Genomic DNA, 20,314 nt, shown 5'->3' with positions numbered 1-20,314 from the left:
AGAAAATGTTGGGGTATATGTAGGTATAGACCCAAGTTTTTCGGCCGGTCCGCTGATCGCGACGCTCCATTCCATACTATTCTTGAACGGTTGGTTCCTAAAACGGTCAGACTGTTGCTGGTCGATCCGTATGGGAACGCGCTCTTTGTCTCCTAGTCCTACAGTCACCGTTTCAACGTAGCTATCGGGGATTCAGTATAAGCATACCGTATGAGAATGATTCGGCGCCATTTTTACATCGTTTCGAGCCACCTGCCAAAATGATGAGGAAGCTAAAGCGAGACGAAACCGTTCTATCCCGGGAAATTGACCAGCAGAAGTACAAGAAAAATCTCTGGAGATTCGACTGGCTCGATGAAGTTGTATCATTGAGCTGGAAATACGAGAAAGGCCAGAAGACACAAGACGTGAAACTGAAAGTTGGCGATGCCGTTTGCTAAAATCAACTTGCCGGGAAAAGCTCAGTGCACTTTGTGCAACGATGTTAATGTTATCAACTACGGTTCCAATGGAAAGACTGCCCTCAAAAGCCACTTGAAAAGCAACAAGCACCTGACTATCCTGAAAACCCAGTCGTGTAATCAGTCACTGTGGTCGTTTGGCACCGACAAGGTAAGAACATTGAAACCACACCGTCACACGCCACCACCCCCCCCACCCCGCCTCTCTCTCTCTCTCTCTCTCTCTCTCTCTCTCTCTCTCTCTCTCTCTCTCTCTCTCTCTCTCTCTCTCTCTCTCTCTCTCTCTCTCTCTCTCTCTCTCTCTCTCTCCTCCTTATTTTGAGTCTTAGCGTAAAATTAATTTAAGAAACATGGGAAGGAAGAGAAAGGGGGGGGGGCTATGATTAAGCTGAAATATGCATTTCAGGGCCATTTTTGTGTGTCTAAAACACTAAAAACCTTCAGCTTCTGGGGGCTTCGCCCCCAGACCCCGACCAGGGGCGTTGCCCCTGGACCCTACTGGGGGCCTTCTGCGGCCCCCAGACCCCCACCTTTTTTTTCCTTAATTATCACTTTTTCTGAATCCCATGTCTGAAAAAAAAGTTACTCTAAGAGACATGCAGTCGCTTATTGAAAAACTCTCATTTGCTTGTCGTGCAGTAGTACCTGGTAGGGCTTTCTGCAGAAGGCTGATAGATGCAACCATTGGACTACGAGAACCTTGGCACAAGTTAAGAATAACGTCAGATATGTGTGAGGACTTGAAAGTGTGGATCTATTTCTTAAACAATTTTAATGGATCTTCAATTATGTTCGAAGACCAGTGGCAGGACAATTAATTTCACACTCAACCTGTTTACAGACGCTTCTGGCAGTCTCGGCTTTGGGGCCTTTTTTCAGGGGCATTGGACGTACGGCAGTTGGCCGGAGCTGGATGGATTCAAAGATGATATAACATTCAAAGAGCTTACTCCCATTGTGGTAGCCTTGTTTTTATGGGGCTCCAATTTCAGTAATAAAAGAGTTGTCTTTCACTGGGACAACGAAGCTGTCGTCAGAATCATCAACAAGCAGTCATCCCGCTCAAAAGCAGTGATGTGTTTAGTTCGTTTGTTGGTATCGACTTGTCTGTCCAATAACATTTTGTTCAGAGCCAAACATATACCTGGTGCCAGTAACGACATAGCTGATTCTTTGTCGCGTTTCCAGCTTGCCAGATTTCGGGACTTGGCACCAGACGCCGACCCACTGCCAACAGCGATACCACTACACATCTTGCAGCTACTGGGTCTGAAATAGACAGATTATTGTCAGCAGCGTTTGCACCAACCACACAGGCTGCTTACAAAAAAAGAATCGAGCTGTTTGATACTTTCAGGTCGTCACATAGCATGCCACTGTCATGGCCAGCCTCGGAAAAGGACATTGCGCACTTTGTTGCTCACTTATCTTTGCTAGGCCGAGTTTACTCGACTGTCCGCACTTACCTATCAGGTATAAGCAGTAAACATAAACTGAACGGTTGGTCTGATCCAACGGAGGCTTTTCTCGTGAAAAAACTGCTAAAGGGCCTTGCCAGGCTAACGTCGAAAAAAGACTCCCGCTTTCCCATTACATTCAACCGTCTCAAACAGATAGTTGCCATTTTGCCTGTGATCTACTCTAGTAGCTATGAAGCAGTAATGTACAAAGCAGCTTTTACTGTGGCTTTCTTTGGTTTCCTGCGCATAAGTGAAATTGTCGGACAGGAGGGCAGTCTCCATGGGGGCCGATTACCCCTTCAGCTCAACCAAATCAACTTAAATAACATTTCTCTCCAGTTATGGCTGCATGCCAGTAAAACGGACCAATCAGGCCAGGGATGCTATGCGAATATGACCCGTGTGGGTGATTCCCCGGATGTGTGCCCTGTGCTGGCGATGCAACATTTCCTTGTAGCGCGCCCCAACATGCTCGACTCCCTGTTCATTCATTTTGATGGCTCATGTCTGACCAGATATAAGTTTCAGGCTGTATTGAAGAAAGCAACTCATACACTTGGTTGGGGTGCTGCGGGGTTTTCCTCCCACTCTTTCAGGATTGGGGCAGCCACAACAGCGGCCATAAATGCAGTCCCAATGCAAACAATCATGCAAAAAGGGAGGTGGTTGTCTTTGGCCGTTCGTAAGTATGTACGACCAGACAAAGCTTAAGACCAAAGTTTGAGGGCAGCAAAAAACCTAATTAATTTTCACAACCAACGATGTTTGATCAGTATACTGGAGAAGCAGTGGAATTTGAAGAATTGGTTTTGAAATTATCGAAATTCTTGCACAGGGAATGGTCTCTAAAATGAACTGTTTAGTTTCAGGCATCCTCATTGCTGGTTCCAGCCTTGTTACACGGCTGCAGTCACACCTGCATGCAACCAGGAGGCACCTATGCGTTCCCCTCCCGTACACCCTTGTCGGCAAACCAGGCCTGCGCATCAAGGACGTGCTTGCGCTGCTACAGAGCAGCATAACAGCAACCCACCCTGCTTATATTGTTCTCCATGTCGGTGCAAATGACATTGGCTCCCTGGACAGCTGGCAGTGGCACCACGCGGTGCGCGAACTAGTCGCTGTCCTTCACTCAAGGTACCCTGCCAGCAGGCTGATATTTTCTGACATGCTACCCAGAACAAACTGGCGAATTGTTTCAAAGACTGGAGCTGCTGAGGCTACTCGCAAGAGATACCAACGTCGCGCTAGGAGCGTGTTCCATGGTGCAAGCGGCACTATTATTGCCCACCCCATACTCGAAAAAGGGAACTTTTTGGCGCCGGACGGTGTCCATCTTACTCGAGAAGGCCTGGACATCTTCGCAACAGACTTTGAGGGGGGGCTGACTTCAATCATATGCTAATTTCAGATTCCCATTGTTCCTTAACCTTCAGTAAGCTGTCGATACACTTGTAAAATTCACCGACTGTAAAGTTCATCTCTAAATAATCTAAGATTTCTTCAAACAAATTTGTTGTTTTCAGATCAAGTTTTTGACAGCGTACGAGGGTTGGGGCAGGGCACAGGGGTGGCGGAAACTGGCTCTTACCAAACTTTTGAGAAAATATGGAATAGCCAGTTTGATGGCATAAGTAGACATGGCTAATACAAGTAACTGTGGCTTACATAAAATGTAACATAGGCTTTAGCCAAGAAATTCAATGTAGACACCTAAATACAAAGGTGTGGTTGCGCAAAGCGCACCAAATACCCAGGATTCCAGAATGCCCGAACGCCGATGTAAGCGGAGGTATGAACGGATACTGGGTCCCCTAGTTGTTGACCTTTTCTCCATCTACGAATGGTAACTAGGATCAGATCGCATGCTGGCATACGACTAGAATCTGAAAGGGTACATTTTCTTCAGCGGCCGTATGCACGCGGGGCCCGCTGCCAAAGAGCCGGAAGTCTTCGCGAAAAAGAGGCTGCGTAGGGGGTAAAAGAATATATCAGTTCGTAGAATACGAAACAACCTCCGGTCCTATTACGGATTAGGCTTCTTCAGCTTAGCCATGCCTACTGCCGCCTTTGTGCCCTTATTTTGCCAACCTTGCTCTATAGCTACTGGATTAAAATCCCGTCGAAGCTGTCATCACTCTTAAGTCAATTTTATTGGGTTGTTGCTGCATGCATGGAGTGGATGCAAGAACATTTCTCTGTCTGTCTGAAGCTGAAGTCTGGTCATAATTAATTTTTAAGCCACCAAGCTGAAATGCAATACGTACCAAAGTCCGGCCTTCGTCGAAGATTGCTTTGTCAAAATTTCAATCAATTTGATTAAAAAATGAGGGTGTGACAGTGCCGCCTCAACTTTTACAAAAAGCCGGATATGACGTCATCAAAGACGTTTATCCAAAAAATGAAAAAAACATCTGGGGATATCATACCCAGGAACTCTCATGTAAAATTTCATAAAGATCGGTCCAGTAGTTTACTCTGAATCGCTCTACACACACACACGCACAGACAGACACACACAGACACACACACACACACAGACACACATACACCACGACCCTCGTCTCGATTCCCCCTCTATGTTAAAACATTTAGTCAAAACTTGACTAAATGTAAAAAGAAAGAAAGAAAGAAAGAAACAATGAAACAAAACTTGACTAAATGTAAAAAGCAAAGAAAGAAAGAACAAATGTAATGTCATTTTCTGTTGAGAACAAAACTCTCTCGCCCCTCTCCACCCCCTCCCCCCCCCCCCCCACACACAGACACAGACTTTCCTAATCTATTCTCAGCCCTAGTCACCTTCACTCAACCAGGCCATTCCTGGGGGAAATGGGAACTGAATGAAACAATCAATACTTGACTAAATGTAAAAACACGTAAAGGGAATCTCATTAAAGATTCAGAATAGCGTGCATCCTTCTCATTACGATTACCCATGCAGAACGTACTGTCATTAACTCCAACTTCTTTTTCTGCGTACATGAACAGTTCATCGCCCTGGAGCGACCAGGTGCAAAACGATTAGTTGAGGAATAGACTCCTTAACTAAAGCAATTGACAAGTTAAAGGGATACTATCGATTTGATAGGTGGGAGGGGGGGGGGGGGGGGGGGGGTTCTGGCGCATTTCATCCAATGTACCTTAATCTAGAAGCACACGGCACGATTTGCTCAAAAACGCACCACAAGTATGCTGTTAGTGGTAACTTATTAAATCAAATTAAAGGCACAGTAAGCCTCCCGTAAACCATCACAGATACTGTCAGGCTTTTACACACAGTACAAACACCCTTTCATTTAAACACTCACCGCTTGAGAACATCCTAGGTGCCCTCCGTAAAGAGCGAGCAATTTTCAAAGAATTTATTTTTGCGTGGTTTATCTTACCCCTGAGCCATCGTGAACCCGTGTGATCCAGTTTCCCTTTTTCACAATGTAGTCGTCAGTTAGTAATTTGAATGCGACTCGATGTGAGCTTATCTGCAATAGCACGTTATTATGTACCTCTGACTATGCACGAAACAAACGGCTGAGGTTCACAAGAACTCTAGCGATGGCTTTTGACTGTTCAGAGGAACTGGCGATAGGCATAAACCGTCGTCTGCTACGAGAACCACGACCTTGCGTGACCCTGCTTCCGGGCTTTTCTTTTTTCAAACTTTCAAAACTTCGAATTGTACTGATCTTGTCTTGATGAAAAAAGAATTCTTTTATGATTTAAGAATGTTTGTGTAACAAGCTGTCAATTTATTATTTAGATTTTAAAAGTTGGGTCTAGCGCCAAAACGCACCACGGTCCGGTTGTCTTGGAGACAATCCGCAAAATTAATTCTTTAAAAATTGCTCGCTCTTTACGTAGGGCACCTAGGATGTTCCCGTTTGGTGAGCGTTCAAATGGAAGGGTGTTTGTACTGTGTATAAAAGCCTGACAGTATCTGTGATGGTTTAGGGGAGGCGTACTGTGCCTTTGAGCGAATGTGGTTCATGATCAAGAATTTTAAGCGCCGCCAGGCGGAAAGACGGGAGCGCCATCTATGACGCGGTTCCTTAGAAACGTCCATCACGGACACCAACAAGGAAAGTAACTCAGAACAAATAAACAAAACTAACTATCACAAAGAGTGCTCTTTCTTTGCATATTGTACGATACTTAATTAAGCTTTTAAAACATTTCCTTTTGGAAAGTGGAGGCAGTCCTCCTGTGCGGTAGCATTATTTGTAGCGAAAAATCATCTTATGGAATCATTTTAGAAGCGATCTGAGGGCCTTTTATTCTAGGTATTATCCCTTTAAATACTGCCACCTAAAACGAAAACAGTAAAGTTGAGTTACTTCAGCGAAAGAAACAACCATTTCGCAGTTCGTGCAATCTTGTTACCAAAGATAGGTATCAACGCTATGGAGGGTGCCCTGCCCTGCACAATAAACTCCAAAAATGCTCAAAACTGTGCTCAGTAATTAAATCAATGTAAAATTGGGAATGTTCACTGCAATTCCACATGTTTCACGCATCCCCCCTCCCCCCCTGCCCATCCTTCCGTTTTGTTTTCGGTGTTATCTTTTATCTTTGCTACGTTGGTCCAAGCTCTTTAACTCTCGCTTATCCCGCTGTCAACCGCTCGAGTTTGCAACTTAAATCTAAAATGAGATAGGCAGTTTGCAACTTAAATCTAAAATGAGATAGGCAGATTGTTCAGAAACCAAAAGCGTTTGTTTTCAGTTGTTTTTCACCAAACACTAAAAAGTGACAGAGGCAATTACCTTATTATGAGCGTGACGGTTTGTTTCTTAAAACCAGCCCATTTTGCCGGTTGACGTTTCACCGAAGATAATGAGATCCTGGAATTGAAAGGTTCAAGCATCGTTTTGCCAAGTCTGTGAGTGTTGAACACACAAACACGCACGCACGAATACACAGAAGAATACACACAAGAACGCATACACGCACGCACAGAGAGAGAGAGAGAGAGAGAGAGAGAGAGAGAGAGAGAGAGAGAGAGAGAGAGAGAGAGAGAGAGAGAGAGAGAGAGAGAGAGAGAGAGAGAGAGAGAGAGAGAGAGAGAGAGAGAGAGAGAGAGAGATTTGACACCCGTAACATTCCAACAAGAAGGACGTATCTCGCGGCAATCTTGTGAAATGTATAGTAAAATTACAGTTGACTTGTTCAGCAAACTAGGAGTATGGTCATTACTGCGGTGGGGGGTTACTGTTTAAACTTTTACCGTATGAAGAGTGTGGTAGTCTTGTTGAGAGAGAGAGAGAGAGAGAGAGAGAGAGAGAGAGAGAGAGAGAGAGAGAGAGAGAGAGAGAGAGAGAGAGAGAGAGAGAGAGAGAGAGAGAGAGAGAGAGAGAGAGAGAGAGAGAGAGAGACAATGACAATGACAATGACAATGACAATTGTTTATTTTACGAGGGTAACAGAATAAGCATTGGTATACTTTTTTGCATCTGGCCCTCGCCCTAAAGAGGGACTAAATATACTATAATAACTACTACTACATACATACATAATTAGTGAAACAGTATAAGTTTATGTACATAAGCGCATTATATGAAACATTGTAGTTTATAAATGTTAATGACAAGGTGCAAAGCAAAAATTTGCAAGTCAATTAGAGTCAGAATACTATGCAATAGTACATCAACTCTGCAAGACAATGGATATTATGCAGAACATCATAATTTCGTGAACATAACAATAAATCAAAAGTGAGTGACTGTGTCCCAAAGGATATCAAGAATATCAACAATCAAGAATATACTATTTTCATTAAATGGGATATATATTTGTTTTTGAAAGAATCTGTGCTGGTAGCTTCCCGTAAGGCATTCGGAAGAGCGTTCCAGAGACGGCCACCTGAATAAACTAGACTAGACTTAAATAAGTCTATCCTAGGAAGAGGAGTGTTAAATTTCAAAAGGTGGTGTGAATTCTTCAAAGAGAACTTTGAACAAATGGTTTGGGGTAGAGTTTCGGATATAATTTCATGCATAAAGATTCCTTTGTTAAAAAGCAGTCTTGACTTTAGAGGTAAGATCCCTAAATGTATGTAGTTTAACTCTGTGAGGGTAGTGTGCTTTAGTAATACTACTTTTAGCGCTCTTTTATGTAATCTGCTACGTGGTTTTAAGGACTTTTCACTTGCTGAGTCCCACAGAGTGGATGTGTAATCAATAACAGATTGAATATGAGCAATGAAGAATAACTTTCTGGTGTGGCAGTTCAGGAAGTGTTTAATTCTAGATAAGAGATACACTTTCTTTGACACCACTTTACTAAGTTGCTCTATGTGGGTTGACCAAGACAAGTTGTTATCAATATTAACACCCAGCAGTTTGTGATTGTCGACTTTTTCCACTATTTCACCATCTATCATTATAGCAGGACCAGCTGAACAAATATTCTGGCGTTTTTGTGTTGTTGTTATGACCATATATTTGGTTTTCTTTGGGTTAAGAGACATATGGTTTAGTTCAGTCCACTCTGTCAACTGGTTTAAACTCCTTTGAATTGATTCTGATAAGCGAGTTAAATTTGTGTTGCTGGAGTGAATTGTGGTGTCATCTGCAAAAAGTTCACATACATTTTGAATATGTAGGGGGAGGTCATTAATGTATATAGAGAAGAGGAGGGGTCCTAAAACCGATCCTTGTGGTACACCGTATTTTACTTCTTGCATGCTCGACGCCGAGGCGTTTGTTAGTACAGTTTGTTGTCTGCCGGTGAGAAATGAACTAATAAGTTTGACAGTTTCGATTCCGACGCCATACAATGCGAATTTTCTCAGTAATAACGTGTGATCAATAACGTCAAAGGCTTTAGCAGAATCAACAAAAATGGCACCACAGAATTCATTGTCGTTTATTTTCTCCAGCCATTGATCAACAAGAGAAACTAAGGCAGTATGGCAGGAATGGTTAGCTCTAAAACCCGATTGTTTAGGGTGAAGTAAATTGTTTTGGTTAAAATGCGTTAGAATATGTTTGTTAATGTGTTTTTCAAGTGGTTTTGATAAAACAGACAATATTGAAATTGGCCTATAGTTTGATGGGTCTTTTTTTTCACCTGATTTAAACAGAGGAATGACTTGAGCCTGTTTCAGGGCGACTGGGAAATAATTTTTGTCTAAACAAAGATTATAAAGGTAAGTGAGTGTTTCAGAAATTACAGGGGCTGACAATTTAAGAATCCTACCATCGAGGCCGTCGATTCCCCGGGAGCCTGTTTGCTTAAGGTGTGTAAGTGCGTAAAAAACTTCAGGTAGTGTAAGTAGAGGAATATTCGCTTGACTTGAAACTTGTTTCGACTCACAATATTCTTCTAACACTTTCAAATTGTTCAAATTGGATTTGTCATTTGTAATAACTTTTTCAGCTATTTTAGAAAAATGCGTGTTTAAATCATCAGGGGATATGTCCTTAACACAACTTGAATGACTGGCAATCGTTTTATTTGTAAGTTCATTTATTGCTTTCCATATAATATTCTTTGAATTTTGCTTTGATGACGCTAGGTCATGAAAGTACTTGATCTTTTTTGTTCGTTTAAAGGCATATTAACTCGATGAATATACACGCTAATTGCTTTACCAACAGCTGGAGACATGCTAAATTAAGTTCCCTGCAAAATATTGTGGTCTAGGAGCCCTTAAATGTTGAGATATTTGAATTTTTATTTTGATCTAGATGGTCCTATTTATAGATTTGGCAACACATGTAACGTTGATGCAAGGGAGCTAACACCGCGGCTTTGTTGACATCCTCACTTTTTCAGAGGCTAGAACAAGCTGTAATGCATGTATTATGGAACAGGAGGTGGTCCATATTAGGAGCCGGTCCATATTAGGAGCCCTTCCCCTACCAAGGGCGGCTTCTTGACCCCGTTAAGGTCAACACTTGTTTAGTTCTGTCATCGCCTTCCCCAGCCCCGGCCCCCTCCCTTTCCCCATCAGTTCCCTCTTTAATAGAGTCGCCCGAGTCGATTCCACTCTCCTTACGAGTCAGGTAGGCCTATAGCGATCAATAAATGGCGTAGACCGGCAACACTTCGGCTGGAAGACAGTCTGCTGGTTTCCCCGGCAACCTCATTTCGGCAGACTGGCAGCGACGGCCAAAGTTGGTTGAGAGAAAAAAGAGACTGAGAGAAACAGAATGAGAGAGATAGTCAGTCGTGCGCATCTCGCATGCAAATAAGCGATAGCTGCTGGCGTACGTTGTCGCTCCTCTTGTTGTGTTGTGGCTCTCAGTTACGCTCTAAACACACACACACACACACACACACACTGTGACACACTGACACACACACACACACACACACACACACACACACACACATATGAATTTCTCTATGAGATAATAAAGTATTCTTATTCTTATTATACCCGGGAGACAAACCTCACCCGGCTCCGCCCTCGTTAAAACATTCAGTCATTAGAAGACATTACTTGACTGAAGCCGGTATAAAAACAAAACAAAATCCTTCATGAAGTTTTATCATTATCACGAAAAGTAAAGTACAACGATCAATAATGCAGGAGCGAAACTATTCCACAGATGTCATATATATATACTACGCGGCATAAAAAACCCGGCCACTACCGGGCAGACTGATGTGTTAGAGTGCAGATCAATGGGATGCCGGGTACCGCGTTTATTGTCACGTAAAACCAGTTCGGCTGGAAAAGACACTGATTCCCTTACCATATTCAACAAACGGATTGATTTTGCATAAGACAGTGTTTGTACATTAGCAACCAACAACACGTGACAGACCCCCCCCCCCCCCCCCCCCCCCCCCCCACCCCCCCCCCCCCCCCCCCCCCCCCCCCCCCCGCCTACCCAAATCAAATTCACAAAATCAAGGTCATATGTTCCCGCGTTAAAATTCGATTTTTTTTTTTTTTTTTAGAAGAGCTCTAACGGAACGCGTTTTGCATATCATTAGAAAGAACAATTACATTTTTGATCAGTCAGTTTTGTTCCACATATCTTCTCTAACAATGACATCGTGGCATGCTGAACGGTGTAGGTGTTATTCCTCTCTGAAGCCATTCTATAAAGGCAGATTTTGAAGCAGTTTTAGCAGGTAATGAGACAAAAAACGGCACATTTCAGAAACTCAACGCATTGCCTTCAAACTTTTAGTGAAGAATTCTAGCTGATGGGGGAAGCATCGATCTTCGGGGTAAGTGAAGCAGTGGAAAGGAAGACATTAAAAGGGAAGGCAGGAAAGGCAGCACCGGTGTCACGATTTCATCTTTCGCCTGTGTACATATTTCCAACTCGAATAAATTTTATACTCAAGACTGAAATGTTGTTTCCTGGTAAAATTAAGAAGTAAAATTATTTATGGACGAAAAGCATGTCAGTTTCTTGCATGTGAAGAAAATTGGTGGTTAAATGTAATAGATTTCACCCCCAAAATCGATTTATTCGAAAACGTGTACCGAGTGGTTACGTCCCTTGAGTAAGAAGGGAAACATTTTAAGATGAATCAAATTTCTAAGTTAAATAAAAAAAAATGGTTGGACAAATTTGGCCCCATGAATGTAAGGTACACAAGGTCGCTCATCAGTACTATCGAAGGGTGTTTTTTTGTTCAGTGTAGAGTTTAAACTAGATCAACGAGGCCGAGAATCGAAATCACCACGGCGAAAGATGAAAACGTCACACCGGCAAAACGAAATAATGTCAGCAGACTGTCTCAGTGAAGAAATAGACACCCCTGGAGAAAAAAAAGCGGGATAAAATCATGGTTTACAAGACATTAGAGACTGTTTTCTTTGTTACACTCTCAGTGAAACACGTGGTACTATCGCACGAGAAACTGGAGATCAACACTGATTTTTGGGGAAGGGAAGGAAGGGCCGGATGAGAGCGGGAAAGCCACTTCACGGGAAGGCGTACACAGGCGATGCTGAGACCTGCAGAGACGAGTTGCCCAGAGCGGTTCGCCACGGGTCGCTCGCAGTGCGAATGACAAAAGGCCATTTCTTGAGGCAGTGCAGGAAAGCGCTCGCGAAGCACTCGGCGAGCGGCTTTGGTATATATGCTAGCCCGCCGCGTTATCCAAGATGGCGGCGGTGGTTTACACTGCGATGCCGTGTAGCGTGTTTCGATCTTCTTGGCGTGGTTTTCGACGTGACCCGAGGGATCCACCGCTTTTCAAGGTTCAGGGACTACCCCAGCTAAATTTCCCATCATAACTACATTCTCTCTGACGATTTCACTGACCGAATCGTCTACTAGTTTAAGAAGTACAACTTTTTTCTTATATCGCAGCAATCGTGCTTTCTTCGTCGCCATCGTGAAGCGATTTGCTTCGTTGTGAGCCCGTTGCATAGACCAATCCAGAGCGACTTTTCTCTGAGCGGGCTATTGTGATTCTGAGCAACGCATGGCAGTTGGCGCACTATACACACCGCAGCAGGCTACTCATTTCGGCTGTGTTAACAATGGATGCCGCGGCGGCACTGGCATTGGTAGTGCGCGCACAGCAGGGAGAGTGAACTACACATCTCGGGGACTGGAATAACAATAATACCTCGCACGTGCTGCTTCGAATCTTTTGTCTGTGAACAGGTTTATAGTGGTGGCAAACCCAAACATTTGGTCTGTCAGCCTATGCTGCGCACAGCTTGTGAGGTTCAGCATATAATTATGACAACATCCCCCCTCTTGACGGCGGTTTGTGTCAATTTGAAGCACCGGGATAGTTCGGGTAAGCTTAGAGAGAACTCGTTCGTGTTCCGTTCACGCGAGAAAGGAATGCAGGATGCAGGATGCTAAATTCTAATGCGAAGTTGTGTTTGACTAGTTAAAAAAACAGACCTTGTTCTCTCTGAGGCGTGTGCTTGTGTGTGTTTGCGAGTGATATGGCCTCTTGGCGAAACGTGCGCCCTGTGTTATCACTCTGGTGTGGTGTGTGAAACCGGTTCTTGTGAGTGATTTCTGGATCATTAGGATGGAAACTATTCCTTGAAGAAAGCGTTGGTCTTCTGCTACGGTTCCTGCTTTTTGATGCTATGGTAAGCTTATGTTCTCTCTCTCTCTCTCTCTCTCTCTCTCTCTCTCTCTCTCTCTCTCTCTCTCCTCTCTCTCTCTCTCTCTTTGCCCCTGTCTTTCTTTATCTTGGACTGTTTGTCTGACTGTCTATGTCTGTCTCTCTCTCCCAGTCTCTCTCTTCCAGTCTCGCTTGCTCTCTTGTATGATCTATCGTGGGCGCTGGATATGTCTGATGCTTTGGACGATGATGCTTGTGTGTGTGTGCTGCCTGTCTCAGTGTATATATATATGTGTGTGTGTGTGTGTGTGTGTGTGTGCGTGTGGTTGTGTTCGTTTGTGTGTGTGTGTATCGTGTGTGTGTTGGTGTCTGTGTCTATTATATCTTAGTGAGATTTGTTTACTCACTGACGTTGACTTACAATTAAAGGCACAGTAAGCCTCCTGTAAACCATCACAGATGGAGGTCTCCCTTTTGCGTACTTCGGAGCGGTGTCACGTGATACGCAGAAATGGGTTGGAGGGCAAGAAGCGGAACGGCTAGTAGCGTCAGTGCGCCGCTCGATGATTCGGGAGTGTTTTAATTGAATAATGTCAAAATCAGGAACAAAAACGGTCGACTAGCCAAAAGAGAAGTACATTACATCATTGAGTGACGTTGCTAAAGTGCGATACTTGGAGAAATTGACCGAAGCTCTTTAGTTTCAGATTACATATAATTTCTGCTTCAGTGTGTGTGCATGAGTTTTCATTTTGTTATTATTTAAGAACTTATAGTTCTATTTCTAACTTTGTATGTTTATGTGTGAAGCTCTTTAGTTTTAGATTACCTATTATTTCTGCTTCAGTGTGTGTGAGTTTTCATTTCATTGTTATTCGAGAAATGGTATTTCTAACTTTGTATGTTTATGTTTGGAGAAGCGATTCTTTTTTCCTTTTTGGGATCAAGTCTGGTGTCTGCTTTAGTGCTTACTTTGATATTACCTTAGAACATTTATTGTGAACCTGTAAATGTGTAATGTGTGTGTGTTTTTTTTGTTCTTCTTTTTTATTTTTTCTATTTCGTTTTACTTTAGTGCTGCTGAAGACAGTAACTAAAAATTTCCCTGAATTCAGTGTTACGAGTTTTTTGTTTTTAATTTTTATATATATGTTGACAATGACAGTTCAGTTAAATAAAGCGTTGAACACATTATATGTATTTTAATTTTTACCAATCTGTCACTCTGTGAATGTGAAGCTGGTGTGAGTGTGATATTTAACACATTACTTTTGATTTGTACCTAATCTCTGCCTTTGTTAGCTCCAGTAGGTGTGTTTTCAACAGTTTTGTTCAATTTTGTGAAACGTTACTGTTTTGAGACAAACCAGACACATATTTTTCCGTTTAGGACAGCTGGGCTCAACATATTAACTTTGTTGACTAAACAAAGGAGCCATTACACAGATACACACTCATTCTGACAATCACTCACCAGATTCTTCACAATTAAGAAATGTCTCAGATAAGACACACGCAAGCTTTAAAAAAAAAGTCTTCAGAACAAAAACGTTACTGCAACAACAATGTATTTATTAGTTCTTACTAAAATCACATGCTTCAATAAAAAAAAAAGGATAAACTGTACAGACATGCTATTAAACCAGCACTGATTAAGGCACACACTTGGAGTCAAAAAGCTATGGCATCAACATAAGCAGTGTTGAATCTGTTTCAAATTGCACACTTCAGTCAAAAAGCTATGGCATCAACATATGCAGTGTTGAATCTGTTTCAAATTGCACACTTCAGTCAAAAATCACATGTCTGACAATGAGTGAATTAGTGTTTCCAATCAATGAACGGTAACTGTTTACATATAAAAACTGACAAAAAAGTGAGAAAAAAAAGAAAAGAACTGTACACACACACACTTGGCATCAGATCTCAAAATCAAATAAGGAATAGTGCTGAGTCTTGAAAATGTTTTGAATTATACACACTTGAGCCAGGAAGCAAAAAAAGGAACTACACTCATGCCAGCCAGCACAAGTCATACAGATACTGTACACAAGTCAAATCAATACTGTGTTTCAGGTTTGGCATCCACATAAACAGTTTTGTTTCTGTTTTAAATCACACACTTGTCAATAAACTATACAGACATGCTAACCAGCATTGATTAAGGCACACACTTGAGTCAAAAAGCTATGGCATTAACATAAGCAGTGTTGAATCTTGTTTCAAACTGCACATTTCAGTCAAAAAGCGAGAGAATCGGTGTTTCAATCATTAGCAAAATTAATACTGCTGTTGAGGTTTGGAATCAATGAACAATAACTGTTCACACATCAATACTGTCAAAGTGTAAAAAGAAAAGAACTGTACATGCACCCACATACTAAGCATCATATCTCAAGATCAAATAAGGAACAGTGTTGAGCCCTTGAAAATGTTTTCAATAATACACACTTCAGTCAGAAAGCAAAAACAAAAAAGTAACTACACACATTCCTGCCAGCACAAATCATATAGATACATAAGTAAAATTAATACTGTTTTTCTAGTTTGGCATCCACAGAAGTTATGTTTATGTTTTTCCTGTTGATTTTTTTCAGCCACGCTCTCCTTCTTTTCTCCAGTAAATCTCGGTGTCTTCCTCCAGCGTCGACTTTCGGAATTCTGAAAAATGCAAGAGCATTTTCCTGTTGCTTCGGCTTGTGCAACCGATTATGCAACAAGTATTCACCATCTTGAATGAAATTTAGCCAAATCGTCGACGCAAATACGGAATCGCCGCAGCGAAACTTCGCGATCGGCACCACGCTTCCATGTTTTCGCTAAGCGGCGCGGTGGCTTCTTGCCCTCCAAGCCCCGGTGCGCACGAAGTGATGACGTCAATAGGGAGACCTCCATACGGTCAGGCTTTTACACACAGTACAAACACCCTTTCATTTAAACACTCACCGATTGAGAACATCCTAGGTGCCCTCCGTAAAGAGCGAACAATTTTCAAAGAATTTATTTTTGCGTGGCTTATCTTACCCCTGAGCCATCGTGAACCCGTGTGATCCAGTTTCCCTTTTTCACAATGTAACTTGTACTGTATGTAGACCCTCGGGGAACTCTGTGATGGTTTACGGGAGGCTTACTGTGCCTTTAATCGTAAATCCTTATGCATTTCTGCTAATTTTGTCACAACATTGTACTCATATTCTCCACTTGTAATTGTGCGTTTACTCGTTTCTCAACTTATCACTATCAGTACCTCATTTCCCTAGCCCTGTCTATTTCAATTTTGTGTAACGATGGAATGTTTTTTTTCTCTCCGGTCTATTACTTAGGCCTAAACAAAAAATAGGTGTGGTTACGGTTACCCGACCTACCCTATTTTTAGGTGCCGACCCTATAACTTTTTATTACATTTGTAAAAAAAACACACACAAAAACACAAGAAAACGAGTGCCGAAAACGCAGCGAAAGCGCTCGAGTCGCACACTTATTTCCCTGTCAAGTAGGTTTAATTTGTACACATTAGAAAAAAAAAGTGATTGCCTACCTTCCTTCCCTATTTTTTTTTTGCTATTTTTTTTTACCGGCAAGTATAAAATAAATTTTTTTTTTTTTTGTTGCTATGCTCTGAAAAAAAAAATTATTTTTTTTCATTGACATTCTTCAAATGATATAGTTGTTCGTTCCTTTGTTACTAATTTAAATTACAATGTAGTCCTCAAAGGCACATCCCTTCCCGTGTAAACAGTTCGGCTCACCATCTCATCTCTGGCCTGGTTTTTACATGGGTTCAGACCATAATTATCCTTCTACTTGGTCACATACCAAAATGAGCCTGACAGAGATGAAGACCATCATTAAGTCTCTGCACAGGACGCCCCAGCCACAGGACAGCTACCACCTGCTATCCAGACCACAGCAGGTGGTCATCTTCCGCCTGAGAACGGGACACAACAGACTTAACCAGCATCTCCACAAGAAGCTGCATGTTGTGCCCTCCCCCATGTGTTCTTGTGGAGAAGCAGAGCAGGACACGGCCCACATCCTACGAGACTGCAGGAACGACCAGGTGCTGAGAGAGGAAATCTGGCCATTGCCGGAGTCCCTGCACAACAAGCTGTTACGGGCCAGTGGCTGCGCTGCAGAGGACCACTAATTATATCTCAAGATCTGGACTCCAAGTGTGATCGTCGATCGAAAAGAAGAAGAAGAAGAAGACATACCAAAATTATGGGTGCTCTCTGTACACAGTGGGTATTTTTTTTATGAATTTATGTCGTAAATGTCACCTGGTGTCATTTTAAGAAATTAATTCATCAACAAGTTCCAACTCACCACAGCAATTTAAGTTGTCAGGATGTTGATTGTTTGTATGTGACCAAGTGGAGGGATGGTCTTATCCCATGTAAAAGCCAGACCAGAATTGAGATGGTGAGTCGAACAGTTTTCACGAGAAGGAGTGAACCTTTTAATGGAGACGGCTTTCCCTCGAAATAGCCAGGTAATGTAGATTTTGCGTCACAGAAGAATGTATAGACCTTTTCGGTATCTGAGCAGCTCTCGCGAGACACGCTCTTTGTTATAAATGCTTTGAACATCGCGAGAACTTCGAACCAGCTCGCACGAGATCGCTGTACCGCATGCTTTGCTATGCTCTGAAGTTTGCGAGAGATTACGAGAGCTTGGAATACCGATAGAGTCTATTGTGATGTTTTTAGTGTGGTTGCGTACCTCACGGGGGTAAGGAGAGGAGCCGGGGTGGGGGGCAGAGGCTAAATTGCCATGAAGGCTACATAATAAAACAGTTTCATGTCAAAGCTACGCTACTTTGCGGAGCACCGCACGCTAATTGGGCCAACATGAAAGGTCGTGCAGCTTGTCAACCAATTCACTAATGGATGCATGTCATTTGCACGTGCGTGCTTATGTGAAAGTGATAAGCTTTGAAAGGGGTATGCTCGCTAATTATAAAAGCGTCCATGGACACTCCACAGTTATTGATTTATTTGTGAACAACCGTACTGCTTTAATAGTGCACACCGTCTCTCTGTATCCTTCAGGTGCCTGTTCCAGTGTGTGTGTGTGTGTGTGTGTGACCGAGACAGACATACAGAGGTATTAAACAAGTCGCGTAAGGCGAAATAACAACATTTAGTCAAGCTGTCGAACTCACAGAATGAAATTGAACGCTCTGCATTTTTTCACCAAGACCGCATACTCGTAGTTTCGTCAGTCCACCGCTCGTGGCAAAGGCAGTGAAATCGACAAGCCAGAATAGTGCGGTAATGGTCGCGCTGAGAAGGATAACACGCTTTTCTGTATCTCTATTCTTTTTATCGTAGTGAGTTTGTTTTTAATCCAAACATATATCATATCTATATGTTTTTGGAATCAGGAACCGACAAGGAATAAGATGAAATTGTTTCTAAATCGATTTCGGACAATTAATTTTAATCATAATTTTCATATTTTAAATTTTCAGAGCTTGTTTGTAATCCAAATATAACATACTAGAGGAATACCCGGCTTCGCCGGGGTGAATCGCGAGACAGAGACAGACAGCGTGGCGGTTCACCACAATCACCTTTGAAGGCGAAGTCCTGTCAAACGGGATTGAGAATTTTAGAGCTTATTTCTTAGCCCTATATTATCTGTTGAGGCTTCTCAAATGCCAGAACATACAGCCGCTAGACCCCATCACAAACAGAACTCTATAATCCACAGGTGTTGCTTACACACACACACACACAAACACACACACACACACAGAGAAGCCGTATATATATATGTATATCTATAAATATATAGAGATAGGTGACAGTGTATTTTTCGCGTGGCTATAAATTGATTCGACCTTTTCACTTTGACAGTAAGAACAACTTACGGGTGCAAGGGAAGCGTTCTGGACAGCGCAGTGACATTCTAAAAATAGTAACGTAGAAACGGGAATATGGATTGAAGCCACACGAAGGAAGGGAGATAAACGGGGTGAATCGCGAGACAGAGACAGACAGCGTGGCGGTTCACCACAATCACCTTTGAAGGCGAAGTCCTGTCAAACGGGATTGAGAATTTTAGAGCTTATTTTTTAGCCCTATATTATCTGTTGTGGCCTCTCAAATGCCAGAACATACAGACAGACAAAAGCCGCTAGACCCCATCACAAACAGAACTCTATAATCCACAGGTGTTGCTTACACACACACACAAACACACACGCACACAGAGAAGCCGTATATATATATATGTATATCTATATCTATAAATATATACAGATAGGTGACAGTGTATTTTTCGCGTGGCTATAAATTGATTCGACCTTTTCACTTTGACAGTAAGAACAACTTACGGGTGCAAGGGAAGCGTTCTGGACAGCGCAGTGACATTCTAAAAATAGTAACGTACAAACGGGAATATGGATTGAAGCCACACGAAGGAAGGGAGATAAACGCAAAACACTGGAGAAGATAAGGAAGAGTTACTGGGAATGGTGAAATGAACAGAAAAACCAAAATCGGTTCAGCGCTGCGCGCTGAGAGCACGTGTTGAAATATCTCATCGATGATATTGTGTCCGGGGTGTAGCTGAATACGGTGTCCAAATTTGAAAAAGATCCACCGAGAACTTTGGCGTTGTGATGTGGTCTAGCGGCTTTGGTGTGTCGGTATGGGGGCCCGGGTAGCTGAGGTGGAACCAAAATCGGTTCAGCGCTGCGCGCTGAGAGCACGTGTTGAAATATCGACCAGGTTGTGTCCTGTCCCGGGTGTACCTGAATATGCCCACCAAATTTGAAGCAGATCCATCGAGAACTTTGGCCGTGCATCGCGCGCACACACACACACACACACACACACACACACACACACACACACACACACACACACACACACACACACACACACACACACACAGACACACACAGACAGACAGACAGACAGAAGTCGTATATATATATAGATGTATATGTTTTTGGAATCAGAAAATGACGAAGAATAAGATGAAATTGTTTTTGGATCGTAAAAAAAAATAAAAAATTAATGACAAGTTTCCGATTTTTAATGACCAAATTCATTAATTATTTTTTAAGCCACCCGGCAAGCTGAAATGCAATACCAAAGTCCGGCTTTCGTCGAAGATTGCTTTGCCAAAATTTCAATCAATTTGATTGAAAAATGAGGGTGTGACAGTGCCGCCTCAACTTTTACAAAAAGCCGGATATGACGTCATCAAAGACATTTATCGAAAAAATAAAAAAAAACTCCGGGGATATCATTCACAGGAACTCTCATGTCAAATTTCATAAAGATCGGTCCAGTGGTGTAGTCTAAATCGCTCTACGCACAGACAGACACACACACACACACACACACACACACACACACACACACACACACACAC

At 42.5% G+C, this 20,314-nt stretch overlaps 2 protein-coding genes across 2 annotated transcripts in view; both read left to right on the top strand.

Annotated features, from left to right (window-relative positions):
• The first annotated feature begins 1,040 nt into the window (after window positions 1-1,040).
• Window positions 1,041-4,094, top strand: LOC138968588 (uncharacterized). Its single transcript, XM_070341182.1, has one exon. It carries the CDS (start codon window positions 1,832-1,834, stop codon window positions 2,630-2,632), a length of 801 nt encoding a protein of 266 aa, XP_070197283.1. The 5' UTR covers window positions 1,041-1,831; the 3' UTR covers window positions 2,633-4,094.
• Window positions 4,095-12,382: 8,288 nt separating this feature from the next.
• LOC138968572 (uncharacterized) overlaps window positions 12,383-20,314 on the top strand; it is an 84,732-nt gene continuing 76,800 nt past the window's right edge. Inside the window, exon 1 of the mRNA XM_070341165.1 lies at window positions 12,383-12,950. The gene's annotated coding sequence lies outside the window, so the exon portion shown is untranslated. The remainder of the gene's footprint in view (window positions 12,951-20,314) is intronic.

This window comes from Littorina saxatilis, linkage group LG1 (assembly GCF_037325665.1).
Source record: "Littorina saxatilis isolate snail1 linkage group LG1, US_GU_Lsax_2.0, whole genome shotgun sequence".
NCBI classification, from domain to species: domain Eukaryota; kingdom Metazoa; phylum Mollusca; class Gastropoda; order Littorinimorpha; family Littorinidae; genus Littorina; species Littorina saxatilis.
This window is presented reverse-complemented; position numbering and strand designations above follow the sequence as displayed.